Source organism: Lepisosteus platostomus, chromosome 11 (genome assembly GCF_059453375.1).
Source record: "Lepisosteus platostomus isolate fLepPlt1 chromosome 11, fLepPlt1.hap1, whole genome shotgun sequence".
Classification (NCBI taxonomy): Eukaryota; Metazoa; Chordata; class Actinopteri; order Semionotiformes; family Lepisosteidae; genus Lepisosteus; species Lepisosteus platostomus.
The window spans coordinates 42,192,416-42,207,756 of NC_142621.1; the positions used below are offsets into that span (position 1 = coordinate 42,192,416).

The 15,341-nt window shown below is 39.9% G+C and overlaps 1 protein-coding gene across 2 annotated transcripts; it reads right to left on the reverse strand.

Annotated features, from left to right (window-relative positions):
* Nucleotides 1-2,370: 2,370 nt before the first annotated feature.
* On the reverse strand, nucleotides 2,371-15,335 carry slc26a11 (solute carrier family 26 member 11). 2 transcript variants are annotated; one of them, XM_088599759.1, is made up of 17 exons: nucleotides 15,093-15,334; nucleotides 13,136-13,958; nucleotides 12,589-12,781; nucleotides 11,302-11,387; nucleotides 10,781-10,860; nucleotides 10,257-10,399; nucleotides 9,368-9,546; nucleotides 8,985-9,057; nucleotides 8,786-8,836; nucleotides 8,199-8,259; nucleotides 7,983-8,038; nucleotides 6,945-7,085; nucleotides 6,054-6,181; nucleotides 5,848-5,947; nucleotides 4,617-4,750; nucleotides 4,410-4,497; nucleotides 2,371-3,128 (listed from the first exon to the last, which is right to left on the reverse strand). In XM_088599759.1, exons 2-17 carry the CDS (start codon nucleotides 13,361-13,363, stop codon nucleotides 3,073-3,075), a joined length of 1,797 nt encoding a protein of 598 aa, XP_088455885.1. In that variant the 5' UTR covers nucleotides 13,364-13,958; nucleotides 15,093-15,334; the 3' UTR covers nucleotides 2,371-3,072. The 2 variants fall into 2 exon arrangements, with proteins under 2 accessions (XP_088455885.1, XP_088455886.1); XM_088599760.1 differs by lacking the exon at nucleotides 6,945-7,085 and having other exon boundaries at nucleotides 15,093-15,335.
* Between the last annotated feature and the right edge of the window lie 6 nt (nucleotides 15,336-15,341).

A 15,341-nucleotide genomic window follows, 5' to 3' on the forward strand; every position in this document is an offset into this window, starting at 1 on the left:
TGATTCCTAAAGTTGATTTTTTTTTTTTACGTTGCTGCAAAACGGTGTGTCTGGACATGTTAATTTTATACCAGCGTGAGCAAACACTCCTCTCTGTAAATGTAGATGTTTTGAAACGCTGTTTGTTGTGGGATAAGCTTTGTATTACTTCAACTTTAAAGGCCGGGGTACCCCAGTCCTGTTCCAGGAGGGCGGTATGTTATCAGTTTTGCCATCTTAACTGGGGTTATAAAGACCAGAATAAAATAATCGTTGCGTTTATTTAGACCTGTTACCAACGTCTCACTGCTGTTTGGGTGCCGATGCTAGAAAACGCGCAGATAGCCGTTTCCAGATTCAGGACTAGGGCTGGGGACTTCTGCATACTCTATACAATACGTATTCCTATTGTATACTGCACCTATTCCTCCTGCAGTGTGGAACACCAGTGTTCAAGCAGCAGATTAGGATATGCCTTCCACGCTTAAAAAAAGTGAAAATAATACTATAATAACAACCTGCATTGCTGTGGTGGGTTTTCGTCACTTCGGCGTATAGCGGCAGTGATGTCCTTTCTGAAATAAGACATTAAACGTTTATTTCGTGCAATGTGCTACCATAGCGGGGATAGACTGTAGCTCTATTTTCACTGCACCGCGCTAGGTTGCATAGGAATGTCCATCCCACTGCTATGGCTTGTGTGTGTGTAGGGTTGTGTTGTTGTTGTTGGGATTTTTTTTTTTGTGTGGTTAAACTCCTAAACTATTTTCGTTAGGGGAAAAAGAACAACTGAGCCATAAAGCCTAGAATATGTTTGTGGCTTTTACACACTCGTGGTCTATTGATTAAGAGGTATGCAGCCTGCTGCAGCAGCAACCTCCTCAGGCAATATTTGTTGTATTTTGTAATATAGTGCATTCCCACAATCAATTTTCCATCCAGCAGCAGGAGTCAGGTTTCCTGGGATTTTCCCAGCTCCTCAGGAGGATAAGAATGGGCTTTTCCTACACCATTTCATCATTCACTGTGACTCAGCAGTTTTCCAAGACCCTGGTAACTTCATTATTATTCTCATTACAGTGTAATAGCTCTTTCTCTTAGACTTTATCAGAAGGACTCAGATCTGGGAGTCACTCTGAATATTTCTGGATAATCGATTACAGATTTGCAAACCTTACAAACATCTCATATTGTATTTTACATCATAGAAGTGCTTTATCTTTATTTTCCAACTGTGCTCTCGGGCCCTTTTTTAATTTTTAAGCCTCAATCATTGTGTCAGGCCGGTCTTTTAAAAATGCTAATCACTTTTCTTGGCTCTTTGTAATCTCCTCAAGAATAAAGGGAATCAATCCACAAATCTGTCTAATTGGGCCTGGTATATAACAACAAGATAAGGACTTTTTTCAGTGCAAAATATTGAGAAATTCAACAGAGGACCCTGCCTATTTCAGAAAAATGCATATTTTATGTTCTGGTGGTGTCTTTAACTTATGGGCCTGTTATAAAAATCCACAAGTAAATGCTGAGATAATGAAGGAGTTCAATAATGCGGTGCTATGATAGGTGTACACCAAGAGGACCATTTTTTGTGTCCTTTCTTACAGTCACTATTTTTACAGCTCCCAACGGTTGCTGTAATAGAATGATTTATATACTTAACCACTAGAGGGAACCAATGCTTAAGATTTGAAATAAAGGCTTTAGCTTCAACTTCCCTCTTCACCACACTGCTTAAGTTTTAAAAGAGCTCTTGAGCTTACAAGCGATCACCGTTAGAAAACAATCAGTTTGTATTTTATTTGAGAAAGCAGAAAATACTTTAACGTGGGTGGTTTTCTATACGTGTGCAGTCACTGTTATTACTGTGCAAGTGGGGATTAACCTTTAACCTGGTTAAAATGATCCAGACAAGCAGTTAGTTTAAAGCAAGAACTGTTCGATAATATGAAGTTCCCTTTTTTTAAATTGCTCTTTGGAATGCAGTGAATTGAATTTTTTAAAGTACTTTTACAAACAAAAAAAAGTGTCTTCACTGCGACACCCTCGATGTTGTAGAGCCCTAGCTTTTTGTTGTACCGGTGTGGAATTCAATAATTAGTACATGAGTTAAAGTGCTGTAAAGATCTAAAAATGGCAAAAGATTTAAGCACTAAATGTAAGCACACTGCTTTTAATAATGTTTTAAGACTGGACCACAGAACAAAATTACATGTTTGTTAAATAAAAGGCTTTTTTGCTTTAAATGTTTTTAATTTATTTCTTTGATGTGTTGGCTTTTATGCCAAAATATTTTACATACATTGCAGTGCCCAAGCCACCCAATGTAGTTTAGCAAAGGTTTTTTAGGGTAAAGTGTTTGAAAGAATTAAAAATGTAAAAATGCTACAATTTCTCACCCAACATATTGCTTTAATGTCAAATATACATGAAATAACTTTAACAACACTAAAGAAAACATCCAAATTTCAGTTTTTCTATTTGTTGGAACACTTCCAACTTTATTATCAGTCATAATTTAAATGCTTTGTTAGGCAATACATTCTATAAGAATGTAAACATTTAACATTCTAGTGTGCTTTAGAAAAATCTCACAAAAAATAATTCCAACAATTAAATTACATCTTGGAATGTACTGAGCTGGTGATCATATTTAAGAAGATTAGTACAAAAATTATTAACCGTTATTCTTAGAGTTTTGGCCTAGTTAATCTATAAACTACATATCAGTTTGTTTAATCAGTAAGCTAAAATAATAAAATGCCAGCCCTGTAATTATAGACATCTTGCTTTGGATTAGCATGATCATGGTTTTCACAGAACATCTCCAACACTTCAATTATAAACATAAAAGCAACTCAGCAAGTCAGTTTCCAAAGAAATATTTCTTTAGTAAAAATAAAGTACTACTTAATATTCATTGTAGTGCATCAGGGATTTTTTTGCATATTCATAAGGTATAATTATCTCGCCACCATGTAACCATGTTTTTTTAAAAATGTGAATAAAATGCGTGATGTACAGTACATTGCATTCTTTGGGTTCAGACAATCAAAAACCTTTGGTTTCCACATCCAAAAGGAGAGTCGATCCTCAATACTTGCTTAGAAGATGTTCACTCTGATCAGGTTCTTCAAAGAGATTCTGTTCTGTTGACATTAAGCAAAGGGAAGTCTGTAATTTAGTTGTAGTTAATGTTGTGTTACTCAGTTAAGAGCAGCACTTTCATACTTGATGAGTTCTGGCCTCCTAGACCAGGTCACGACAACTGATGATGTAGTTTGATTACTATTATTAGGGTTTACAGTAAGTCAAGTTCCAAAGATAAAACAGACCCTCTGGCCAAAATGAAATTCCAATTGCTTTCCAGAACTGTAAAAATACCAGAAAGAAACACCTTTTATGACCAGCAGACACCACAAAAATGTTTGTACTTTATGAATACAAAGTGCATGGTTCACATAACTGAAATCCAATTTGTGGTAAACTTACTTTTTCTTCATGCAGTCACCTTTGATTTAGTTTTTAGCCTTCTGATTGTTTTTCAGATTTCTTTGCAGCAAAGCTTTCCCAGATTTCACTTAATTCAGACTGATAGCTAAAGCCAATTTAGCTCCCTTTTCCCATTTTTCTGATATGCCGATTTGAAGAAATAAGAATGAATAAATCCATAAAAAATGGATTGGCCACAGAATGAAAAGAAAATGAAGTGCAGAGCAGGGGGGTGTGAAAAAGCACCTAGAGGTTTCAAAACCCATGACTGAAAACAGTCCCCTTCTTAGAATTATTGCCTTGACTTCAGCAGTCATCAGCGCAGGGACATTCAATCTGGGTCCTGAAGTTCCAGTTGGTCTGCAAGTTTTACTTCCAACTTAAAGTCGATATTTTGCTTGTATAACTTTATTGCTATTTGATCTGCACAGATTAAGATACAGCTGTTTTGTTGGTTTTCACCATTGTGTCCAACTATATTAGCTCAATGTGTTATTAAGATACACGTCTTGATACAAGGAAAATAAATTTAGGGAAAGGAATCTCTGCAGAAAACCAATCAAGACAGTGGGACAGTAGAGATCTCCAACTCTGTTTCTAGAGAGCCCCAATACCAGCAGAGTATGTAGATCTTAATTAAACCGAATGTTCTAAAGATATTGAACAACTTCATTGTGGTTAATTGAACTGGTGATTGATAAATGAAGTCATTTTATGATCATTTATAATCAGCTCAAAATGAAAATACTCTTCAGCCCTCAAGGACCAGAGTTCTCTCAACTGAACTTAATTAAAGCACTTGGTTGATTTACAGTATAGCAGTAGCTGTTTCTAACTGGATTGACCCCACAGTCAACTAGAGATCAGGTTGCAGAAATCATGTACCTGTACACGTTATGATTTTGAGACTCTGCAGCATTAATCAAAGGCCTAGTTACCAGAGAGAAATTGCAGAGCGGAGTCCAAGCTGTCAGTGTGTTTCAAACCAGGCAGGTCAGCTGCCAGCAGCACTTCCAAAACTGAAGCCTGAAGAAAAAAAAAAGAGATCTGATGGGAGTCTGCCATTTTGCAATAACAACAGCACTGCTACATTAAAACTCGTGCATCAAGTCATTTTTCATTAAGATTACTTTTAGCAGGCTTACCGGTAGCCCAGAGAAGACCAGAGAGACATTCCTGGATTTGAATTGGCGAAGCAAGTCCCTGATTTCATTCACTACAGTGTAGTCAATATTGCTGACGTGATGACAGTCAAGGATAGCAGAGCGAGGAGGAGACACTGTAAAAAGAGACAATAACCCTTCATGTTAACTCCCAATAATGTCAATGTGTCAGTGGCACAGCCATTTTAAACATACGGGTTAGCGTCCATTACGGAGATTCTGAAAGGTGAACTGGGTTTATCATCAACAGCTTTGAATAAGATCTTGCCGGCAACAGGAAATATTTATCATTTCACAATGCAAGGTTAAGTGATTTTTACATTTCAAAATTTGACATGGGACTTTAGTACAGATGCAACCTTCCACCTCTAGAAGTAAAATTGTATCTTTACTAATCACCTGACAATTATATCTTTGTCTCTAAAATATCACTTCGGGAGGGTATTTGTTAAGCTTCCTTTTACTTCAACGGGCCGATACATCTAAAATGCTGTTCATTTCCATATGCCGGTAAGACTAGAACAGCACTGATGAGATTACAAAAACTGTCACAGAAAATGGACAAACAAAGAAAAGGAAAAACATGGAGCATTTAACAAGAAACACAAGTATGCTTGCTGTTTTAGTTGAAATGTTTCACAATACAAGCTTGAATTTTAAAAAAAGTGCATTGCATGTATCACCTAATCTGTGATGATACTGCTTGTATTTTCATTTGCATGTTACGTGTCCAAAAAACAGGTCTTTCAAGTCGCGTAGCAGCTGGAAAAACAAGGAGGCTCCTGGCATCAAACACTGAAAACAGCCTGTCAGAGAGAGACTGGAAGAGACATTGCTCTAACAAACTTGGACATTAGCCAGAATCCCCCAAACAACAGGCTGCTTGACTGTTCAAGTACTGCCAGGGCTGATGAGGCCACTACAGCCTACTGCAGCTCCAAAATGTGATACCGCTTCCTCCAATGTTGATAATTCTCCTGTAAGGTGATGCAGAGCTCCGAACAGGTCAAGCAATGAATGTCTCTCACAGATGGGACTGCGGCAGGAGTGCACACACAGGACTGTCCTGTATCCCTTTCTGCACAGAGGGGAGGAAGCACTGTGTGGAGATGACTAACAACTGGCAATTCCAAGTTTAAAAAATGAAAACTGAAAGAAAGAGAAACACAATAGAGATTTTTCACTCTTTACCATTATTGTGCCCCGGTCTTACCCAGTAAAGCCTCCGAGAACAAAACTTCGCTGATGTGCTCAGCGGCAGGGAAGTTCAATCCGCTCTTGAGCTCCACCACAAGCACACCATGGTCCAACACCTGCACATGAAGAGGACAGCAACTCTAAAAATGTCCGGGGATATATTTTGTATTAGTCACAGACTAGGTCAAGGCTCATTGGAAATACACTGCACTGATAAAATACCTGTAATTTTGGTCGTGCGATATTATAAAGCAGCATGAAACCAGACACAACAACGCCTCCAACAATGCCATACTGCACCTCCCAGAAGCTGAACAGGAGTGTCACCAGGAAAGGTAGGAGGTCCAATTCTAAGAAAAGAAACAAACTTCAACTTCAACAAAAAATAAGATGTTATTATTGTGCTAAAAATTGTTATTATGAATAAAGATGATAATTTGTATTATTGTATTTTGAAATTAGACCAGGTACTTCAAGCAGTTAGTAATGCCAGCAGCCATATCTCCCTGCAACTCACAGCTGGCAGCCCACTGAAGCTCAGCAGGTGGGTGTGAGCCTGGACAGTACCTGGGAAACTCCTGGGAAAGATAAGGCTGCTGCTGGAAGAGGTGTTAGTGTGGCCAGTAGGGGGCACTCACCCTGCGGTCTGTGTGGGCCCTAATACCCCTGTATAGTGATGGGGTATTAGTATACTGTACTGTAAAAAAGCGCTCTCCCTCGGATGAGCCGTAAAACTGAGGACCTGACTCTGTGGTCATTAAAAATCCCAGGGCATTTCTCGAAAAGAGTTGGGGTGTTACCCCGGTGTCCTGACTAAATTTCCCCCTGGCCTTTACCAATCATGGCCTCCTTCTTATCCCCGTCTCTGAACTGGCTTCATCACTCTGCTCTCCTCCCCCACTGAGAGCTGGTGTGTGATGGTGGTGGTGGAGAGGAGTCCCCCCGTTACCTGTAAAGCACTTTGAGTGAAGTGTCCAGTGCTATGTAAGGAATTATTATTAATAATTTCTTTTTTAAATTCGCTATATTCATTTGCAGTTTTTCACACCAATCCCCCATATCCCTCTCTCACTATTCTTCTGCAGCAAACATCAGGTCACAGCCCTTACTTACTCTGCACTCTCCAGAGCTTCAGAACTATGGAGCAGTCAACCATGGGAGCCACAGCACAGATAATGACTGCAGCCAGGGCTGCCTTTGGGATGTAACAGAAGAGGGGCATGAGGAATGCAAGGGACAGGAGCACAATCACACCTGAGACACAGAGAACAGAGATTCCATTAGTGCCCCAAGTCCTTGAATATGACAACCATATGACAGCAGTAGGCTCCCAACTGGCACAACCTGTGAAGGCACTTGGTCAGAGCCCAGGTCAAGCCCTGTAGGTGCTGGTGGGAGCCGGATTCGGACCGGTAGCAGTGGCTGGGACTCTCCAACCTTTGGGGTACAGTGTTGCAGTGGCACACATCTGGCCAAAAACCACCAAGATTGAGCTGGCATGATTGGACCACCATAATTCAATTCAAGCTTTGTTATCCCCTAGGGGAAATCTGTTTCACAGCAGTGTGCAACACAACCAATACAGAAAAAATAGACAAACATCACCAACAAAGAACACAGTCCAGCAGCGCTTCAGGAGATAAGAGTTATTTTCCACTGTTTGAGGGTGTGATTTCCTGAGTATTACCCTTACACACTGAGATACAAAGGCAATTCCCAGATTGGGGTAGTGTAAATTCACAGTGGAGCCACACAACCCATAACTCTATGCTTGCGGAGGTAGTTTAGGCTTATCTGACAACAGCATTCTCTGGGAATGCACAATAAGCACAATATTTCCTGTAAGGCACTATTCACCCAGCATGTCAGGTAATCAAAGGCCCTCATTCTCTCTGTGCAGCGTAGTCAGTCAGGTTAATGTACAAATAGAACATTCCACACTGGAAAGGTAATCTTTGTCTTGCTGTACTTTTGTTTTGTTTTTTTTTTTTTAATGTTGAGACACATGATCTGGGACCTCAACAGAATAACCTCACACTAAAAAGTCAAAAGAAGAAACATGATTTCAGTTCTTGAGCCTTCTTCAGATGTTAGGTCAATATCAGTTGCTTTAAATGTATTGGCCTTAAGTGGGAAATAGACCTAGCTTACCAGTGACTACTCCCCCTGCTGGCGTGCACACCCCAGTCTGAGAGTTCACCGCAGTCCTGCAGACATAAAGGAGGAAACGTCCGAGTGCGGCACTCCCAGCAACAAAACCACAAGAAGCTTCCTGGCAATGTGGTGACATCACAAGAACCCAGAATTCCCTGGACAATTTGTACATTATTGCGATAAAATGTGCATCAACACTTGGAACTGCCTTACCTTCCAAAACTGCCAGTGACAGGATAGGCAGAAACAAAGGACCCCATGATATTTGTAAGGCCTGTAGGACAAAACATGAACAGTACATCTAACAAATCAAAATTTTAATCACATAAGGAAGACACATTGGCAACAATGGTGTGATGTTGCAAGTCTGGAATTACTTGAATGAGCTGCAGTAGAATAAGGAGTCATTTCATCATTCAAATATAGAAAGCGCACTGTAATTTCATGCAATATGAAATGACATTATTCAAATGAACAGAATCCTAATCTTCTGGAGCCTGCTGAATAAATACTCTCTCATTACTAAAAACATATTCATTCTCATTATTTTTTTAGCCTCACTATTTTAAATAACCGCGCATAATAACCCGAGACACTTTTTGATGAGTACAAGCCAGCCATGTCTTAACAGGAGATGGTGAGATCTCCCATTCTTGTCGGGATATCACGCGAGCACAATTTTCCTTACAAAACAAGACAACAGGCAAAGTATCTTTCGTGGCCGTGACATGGCAGAGTGCAAACTCGAAATGGCAGAGAGCAAATGAAGGGCACGACCAGCACTGTCATGAATTACGTACCGATTGCAAACATCTCCTGGTTGGCATTAATGCGGTAGTCATTCTGACTGGCTATGGGGGAGAAAAAAAAAAGAGAAAAACACACTGCTGGATGAAGAATCACATGAGAACATCTGGATGTGTACAAATGCACACGCTCACTTCCAGAAACTTTCATGAGCGTATTAAACTAACAAAATTCAGGACTGCCGACGCTTACCGAATGCCTTTGCAATGGCAATGCTCTCCAGCAGACCCATAAGTGGAATGACAGCCAGACCTCCCCCTAAATCCTAGAAACAGAAAAAGAATGAGAAAAATCCCCCCCAGAGAGGGATTGGTTTTAATCTATTCAGTTTTAATCCTGTCCTTTTTCAGCACGTCCTCTGTCCCACATTTAAAAAAAACCTGAAAATAGTATGAATGCAACTACAGATAGACCAACGCTACCAAGTGCCGTTACGCTCAAAAGGCAATACATTTACATGCTTAAAACTACCCCGTTTGTTGAAAACAGGAACTTGTGAATCTGCCGCCACTAGGTTCTGTTTCCAGCAGGCGTACGGAAGCCTTCAGCCGCAGGCAGGGCAGCGGGCCGCTCACCAGAGCGATCTCCCTGAAGGAGATCACCGTGCCGTTCTCCGTCGTCTCGGAGAAGGGAGGAGGGGAGAATGACGGAAGGCCCTGGGCTGTGCTCCCGGTGATGGTGAAGTACCCGTGCCCTGTGACCTCGCAGGCGTACGCCAGGCAAGTGGCGGCAATCACTACCAGGGCGTTGCGGGCTGGAAAACACAAGACGGGGCCCCTTCAACCCTTCTGGCTGCAAAACGGTGGGACCTGAACACAACTTCTCTGAACTGTCTAAATACTGTCGGTGGACAAATCATTCGGAAACCCCAGTGTGTTGTGTCTCTATCTAAGTGGCAAGAACTGTAGAAAAACAGGATGCAGCAACTATTCCAAAGCATGTTTATGAAATACTTGCAACCTAGTACTATACTATTCCTTTAACAGGATCCCCATTAACTGAGGTTCTGATGGGCGTAATAGTGTACAGGACTGAAAGGCACATTCCAAAATGTCCTGTTTTTAGAGAGACTGGGTTTTAGGTACTGTTCTGGTCAAAGTGATGGATGTTCTGTGCCTCTTAAGCCAATCAAGCATCACCTACCACTAACAAAACTCTATTCCTCAAACAATGTGGGATTCCTGAACGAATATCCAGGGAGTGTATGGTTGGGTATGTGTTTACAGTGCGATCCATTTCATTTTATAAGAATACCCCTATACAACACAAAAACACAACAAACGGCCAAAGATTCATACAGTATGCCCATCAAAATATTTTATACTTAATATCTGCAACAACGAAACACAAGGAAATATTCAGAGGGGTGCTTGTTTGAAGTATTAAATTAAAAATGGCTCTGGAGAATGCAGAACTGAAACACACAGACATGAGTTAGCATGAGGATCTCCTGCGGATACAGACCTGTGGCAGCTGACCACACTATTCCACGAGACACCCTGACGTAAAGGGGCAAGTCCACTCCATGTGTTTTGAAACAGTCTTTCATCAGCTTAAGCAGCACCAGCACCATCAGACAGATTATACCCAGGATCAGGTCTCCTACCCTGCCGAATTTAAGAACAAGAGGAGACCAATGATTAAAAGCAGAGTCAGAATCTCCCATTTTCCAATCTTTTACAGTTTCCAACATCCTCTTAGATCTTTGTAGTCAATAGGGACTTGGAATGAGACACAATAATACCTCTGCTGTGTTTACTGCACACTAACAATGCCCAGCACAGCAGTGAAGCTTGCAGCTCTGTACCTGCTTTGTAGGAGTCAGGTCACTACTCTAGTACTGTGTGTACTCTGCTAGACATTGTTGAAGAATCACAAGGTTATGAAAAACAAATATTTCCACACGTAAACAGATTTCAGCAACAAGACGTTTCATCTTCTATTCATTCTAGTGGGGAAAAAAGAAGGGATCAGAAAATAATACCAACCTGGTTTCACATATGTTGTGGAATGTGTAGTAAACCTGCATGAAAAACTGTTGGGGAATGTTCCGAAGACCAAGGATGTTCTGTAAATCGGAGAAATTACCATTTTTTTATTATTCCAAACAACAAGCAAAGCATCGGAATCAGGACATCGATATACAATTACTTTTTAGAACAGGAGTCGGCAACATACAGCGCATTGTCGGCTAGCTAAGGGCTTTTCAACAGCATGTTCAATGGAAGCAGTACGTGCAATAAAAGTTGAATTAGCCGTGAAGAGATCAAGTTAAAAAACAATAAAAACTATGCTTGACAGTTCTGTAAATCTCTATAATTACAGTCAATCTAATTCACAATTACTTAAATGGCAACATATCATTACCTCATACTTCTCATTAATCTGTCATGGAACAAGTAAAGATTTATTCCATGCTGAAAAGAGAAGAAAAACACAACGTTTCGGCCGTGGAGCCTTCTCCACACCCTTCTCGGGGTTTTCCAGGGTGTTTTCCAGTTATTCCTACCTTGACCTGACCAAAGCCAATGGTAACAGCAGCTGCACAAGTGAAGCCTTTAATCACCGGATACGAAATGAACTCCAACAGAAAACCTGCAAGAGAAATCAGGAGAGATTGCCGCAACGAGACAGAGCTGTATCTCGCCTAGAGCAGCCATCCTGTACTGGCATCTCACTGCGGCACATCCATGAGAAATGCACTATGACGAGTGAGAAATTTAGGTACAACAGACAGAGGAAGCCTGAAGTGGAATTCTGCTCCTAGGATTTGTGCCGTGGGAGCATTAATGACCACATGCAGGCTCAACCTTTTTCATCAACCTGCTGTTGCTTCAGAGAGAAAACAGCCCACCTGTCCACATTCTAAAGAAACCTCATTTAGTTTTGAAGCTTCCGATTCATTTTAAGACTCATTTTAACCCCCGTCTTGTTTCATTTCTGATACTGGCTTCAAAGTAGTATAGCCAATGCCAACCCCAGGTCTAACCCCTGCTTCTTCACCAAAACACGGTTCAAGACAACATGAAACATCAAATAAAGAACAGAAAATCTTTGCAATTGTAACTGGGAGGTCTACATATTCAACCACTTCTTTACTTTTAGTTTTTTTTTTCTTACATATAAAGGTAATGTAACCTTTTGCAGAGTAAGCTAAATGCTGGTGTCTGTTCACTCTCCTTTTGACAAGAATTCATGAGCTAAAACTGCTATACCAAACCTACCTTAAAAAAGAACACATAATAGGTTTATTCCATGCTGAAAAAAAGGACAAAGAAAACACAACGTTTCAGCCATGGAGCCTTCTTCAGGTGGAGCCTTCTTCAGCCTCTTCACACCTGAAGAAGGCTCCACGGATGAAACGTTGTGTTTTTTTTCTTCTTTTTTTCACCATGGAATAAACCTATTACCTGTTCCGTTGCAGCCTACGCATGCTGACGCAGCTACCCACCTGAACCACTACCTTAAAAAAGATTACAATATAAATATAAATCAAAGCAAAGCAGCGTTAAGGAAACACTGTTGTAATATGGCAGATGCAAACTGATGCTTATGAAGGCTGATCCTTAACACATCAAAATTATTTTAAAATATATGAACATTCAATGAATAAACAGTAGCAACAGCACACAACTATAATCATGTGTTCCCTACAAAGCCAAATGTACATGATATTTCTTAGTACTACATTGGAAGGGCCTATACACTTTATGTTTAATGAACTTCGCCTGTTGCTTACCCACCCTCCTTCTGGTTTCCTTAACACAAAAAGGGCATCCACCCAGAAACACCTTACCTAGCTGAAGAACTGCCATGGCGACCTGGATGACCCCACAGAGGAAAGTCAGCAGCACAGCGTAAACTGGATCGTGGTCGATGTAGGAAGCACACAGCAGGGACATGATTGCTGTTGGGCCCAGTGTCACATCTTTTGAGGTCCCAAAGAGGCAGTAAATAAAGCAGCCCATAAATGCAGAGTACAGGCCGTACTGCAAGTCATAAGGGAAAGAATGTCAATGAACAGTTATAGCTTACTTAAGTCCAGGACAAGAGTTTGTTTTCAGCCTTTAAAGCCAGTGACAGCAAGAACACCTTTAACAGACAACTTGGCCAGTAAGAGTGAAACTCCACCAAAACTACAAAAATCCCACAACTACCTCCTACCAAAACCTGTATATGTGACAAAACTCTTTTAGAATTGATGCCTTCTAAAAGACATTAACAAAATTAAAGATGATATCACTGGAATAGCATTTCATCATCATTCTGTCGTATGCTTAACAATGCTTTGGCATTGTGATCTTTCATAAGTGTGGTAACCATCAGGAACAAGGGGCACATACCTGCACAGGTAGGCCAGCAACTTCTGCATAAGCCAGCACCTGTGGCACTGCAGTCAGCCCCACTGTCATTCCAGCAACGAGATCCATCCACAGCCACTGCAGAGAATACCTGGGCAGCCACCCCAGAATCGGCAGCATCTTCTTTAGAGTACTGAACGAGCAAAATTCTCGAATCCTGTCCCTGGCACACCAGCCACCTCTCCTGCACCTGTCCATCACCGTCTCCATTTTCTCCCTTGAAGGAGCTTATTACGAACAAAACTTTTAAAAAATGTGGACGTTCATAAGCTCCTGAAGCCTTGTCCAGGGCGTAGAAATTTGTCAGGTCGGTTTACAAACAAAGAAAAGTGCTCCAGGTGTTGCGTCAGTAAACACAAGTAAGGAACGCTCCACATGAAAAAAGCATGAGGTATTTGCTTTCAAGCACATGTCTTATCAAATGTCACCTACTGTCTTCAGAAGAAATGGTCATTTGCACTGTGTGCACTAAAGTGCTCACCTGCATATCTCACAAAAGTAAAGTACGGATAAAGTGGAAAAAGACTGAAATCGAATCTTCCTTATGTTACAACAGCCATATTTACAAAGTTCTTGCAAGTGGAAATCACATTGTTAATTCCGCACATGCACTGTCAATCTCATCCATTTTTGCACAAAAGTAACTGAGACTGAGAAATATTGCTGGGTTATTGCTTAGGACACACGAGTCCTTTAATGTCAACCACCTCCTTGTCCACTTTCTTCTGTAACAACTGGAATTTCAAGTACAAGGCACACAGAATTCCTTGTTGATTAACAACATAGTCATCCGCATGAATTGCATCTGGAAAATACATACAGATCATTAGACGACACAAATTTATATATTTGAAAAAGACATCTTCTCTTAGTGTAACAAGGTAGAACAGAACTTTTTAAAAATCCATTTACAAACTTAATATAATAAATATAAGCATACCTTGCCTATAAAAGAAAGCATATTTTCATGCTCATTTAAAATCTGACTCTCTTTTTGAAAAAAACATTCCCTTTGTGTTTATTCAACACTCATACTAAATTTCTATTTCAAGACACTACGACACAAGCCCATGCAACAGGTTAGGTTAGTCTGGTCAAAGGTTGTGGACTACAAGGTTTTTAAATTCTTGCAGAAATAACAGCTTTGAATTGTCATTGCATGACTGTATATTGTAGGTAAGAGCATATTTTGGTAAGCCTAGTCCAAAGAATTATGATAGGCCTATTTGAAGTTACTTATTGTTTTGTAATTCTGTAGGTAGATATGTCTATTTTTTAAATTACAAACCATTACAACCGTTTTCATTCCTGCAAACTATTCTCCAAAGAACAACTCCATTTTACTAATCCTTCACATTATTTACAATAAAAGCATGTATGAATAAGCAAATAATAAAGCTATCATAATTCGAGGCTATTGTACTTACACACAACCATTTCCATTTTTAAAACGATAGTTTTATTTACTTTATTCGACTAAATGAAAAAAATAAATACTAGCATGTTTTACTGACGACCCAACTTCAGTCAGCAACGTGAAACCAGATTGTATTATCATTGTATCTCACATAACTTTAAAACAAACATCAACGTATTTTTTATATTACACATTGCAAAACAAAACACTACCAGATTTATAAGAAATTATACAAATGACAGTTATTGTTATTTGTTATTTGTTTCTAACACTAAAACGACATTATACCCGACATTAAAAATAATGAACAACAGTTCAATCTAAAAGACGCGTTCTGAGACTTTTAACATGACAGATGTTTTCTCCCTAAAAGTATCTCCCCACACTATACAGTATATATATATATTATTATTTTCCTAGCCTTACTTAAAGCAAGAATACAAAGGCATTGAGAGGCTGTATAAAAATAAAACTTGACTTAAAAACAACCCTTTCAGCAGAAATCACAAAAAACATACGTACCCCGGCCTTTGCACGTAATGTAGTTATCATTTCTAATTAATGTTTTACTATTTTTACTTCAAGCAATCTTACAGAATTCACTTCCAAATCTTTAAAAGACATGACATAACCTCGGTATAATCACTGCAACAACAAAGCCTGCCCACTTCCTCCATCTACTATGCTCATGTTGCAGTATAAGAGGAACGATTCAGCACCCGTTATCGCAGCTTTTATTGGTGCGTTTTTTTTATCGAGAGAGCTGTGTTC

Bases quoted from the DNA above. Each gene is read 5' to 3' on its own strand.
- slc26a11 (XM_088599759.1), bottom strand. From the start codon at position 13,363: ATGGAGACGGTGATGGACAGGTGCAGGAGAGGTGGCTGGTGTGCCAGG. The intron at 8,260-8,785 runs GTACGTAATTCA...TTTGTCCTACAG, and splicing joins CCAGGAGATGTTTGCAATCG to GCCTTACAAATATCATGGGG. The intron at 7,086-7,982 runs GTAAGCTAGGTC...TCTGTGTCTCAG, and splicing joins AGCAGGGGGAGTAGTCACTG to GTGTGATTGTGCTCCTGTCC.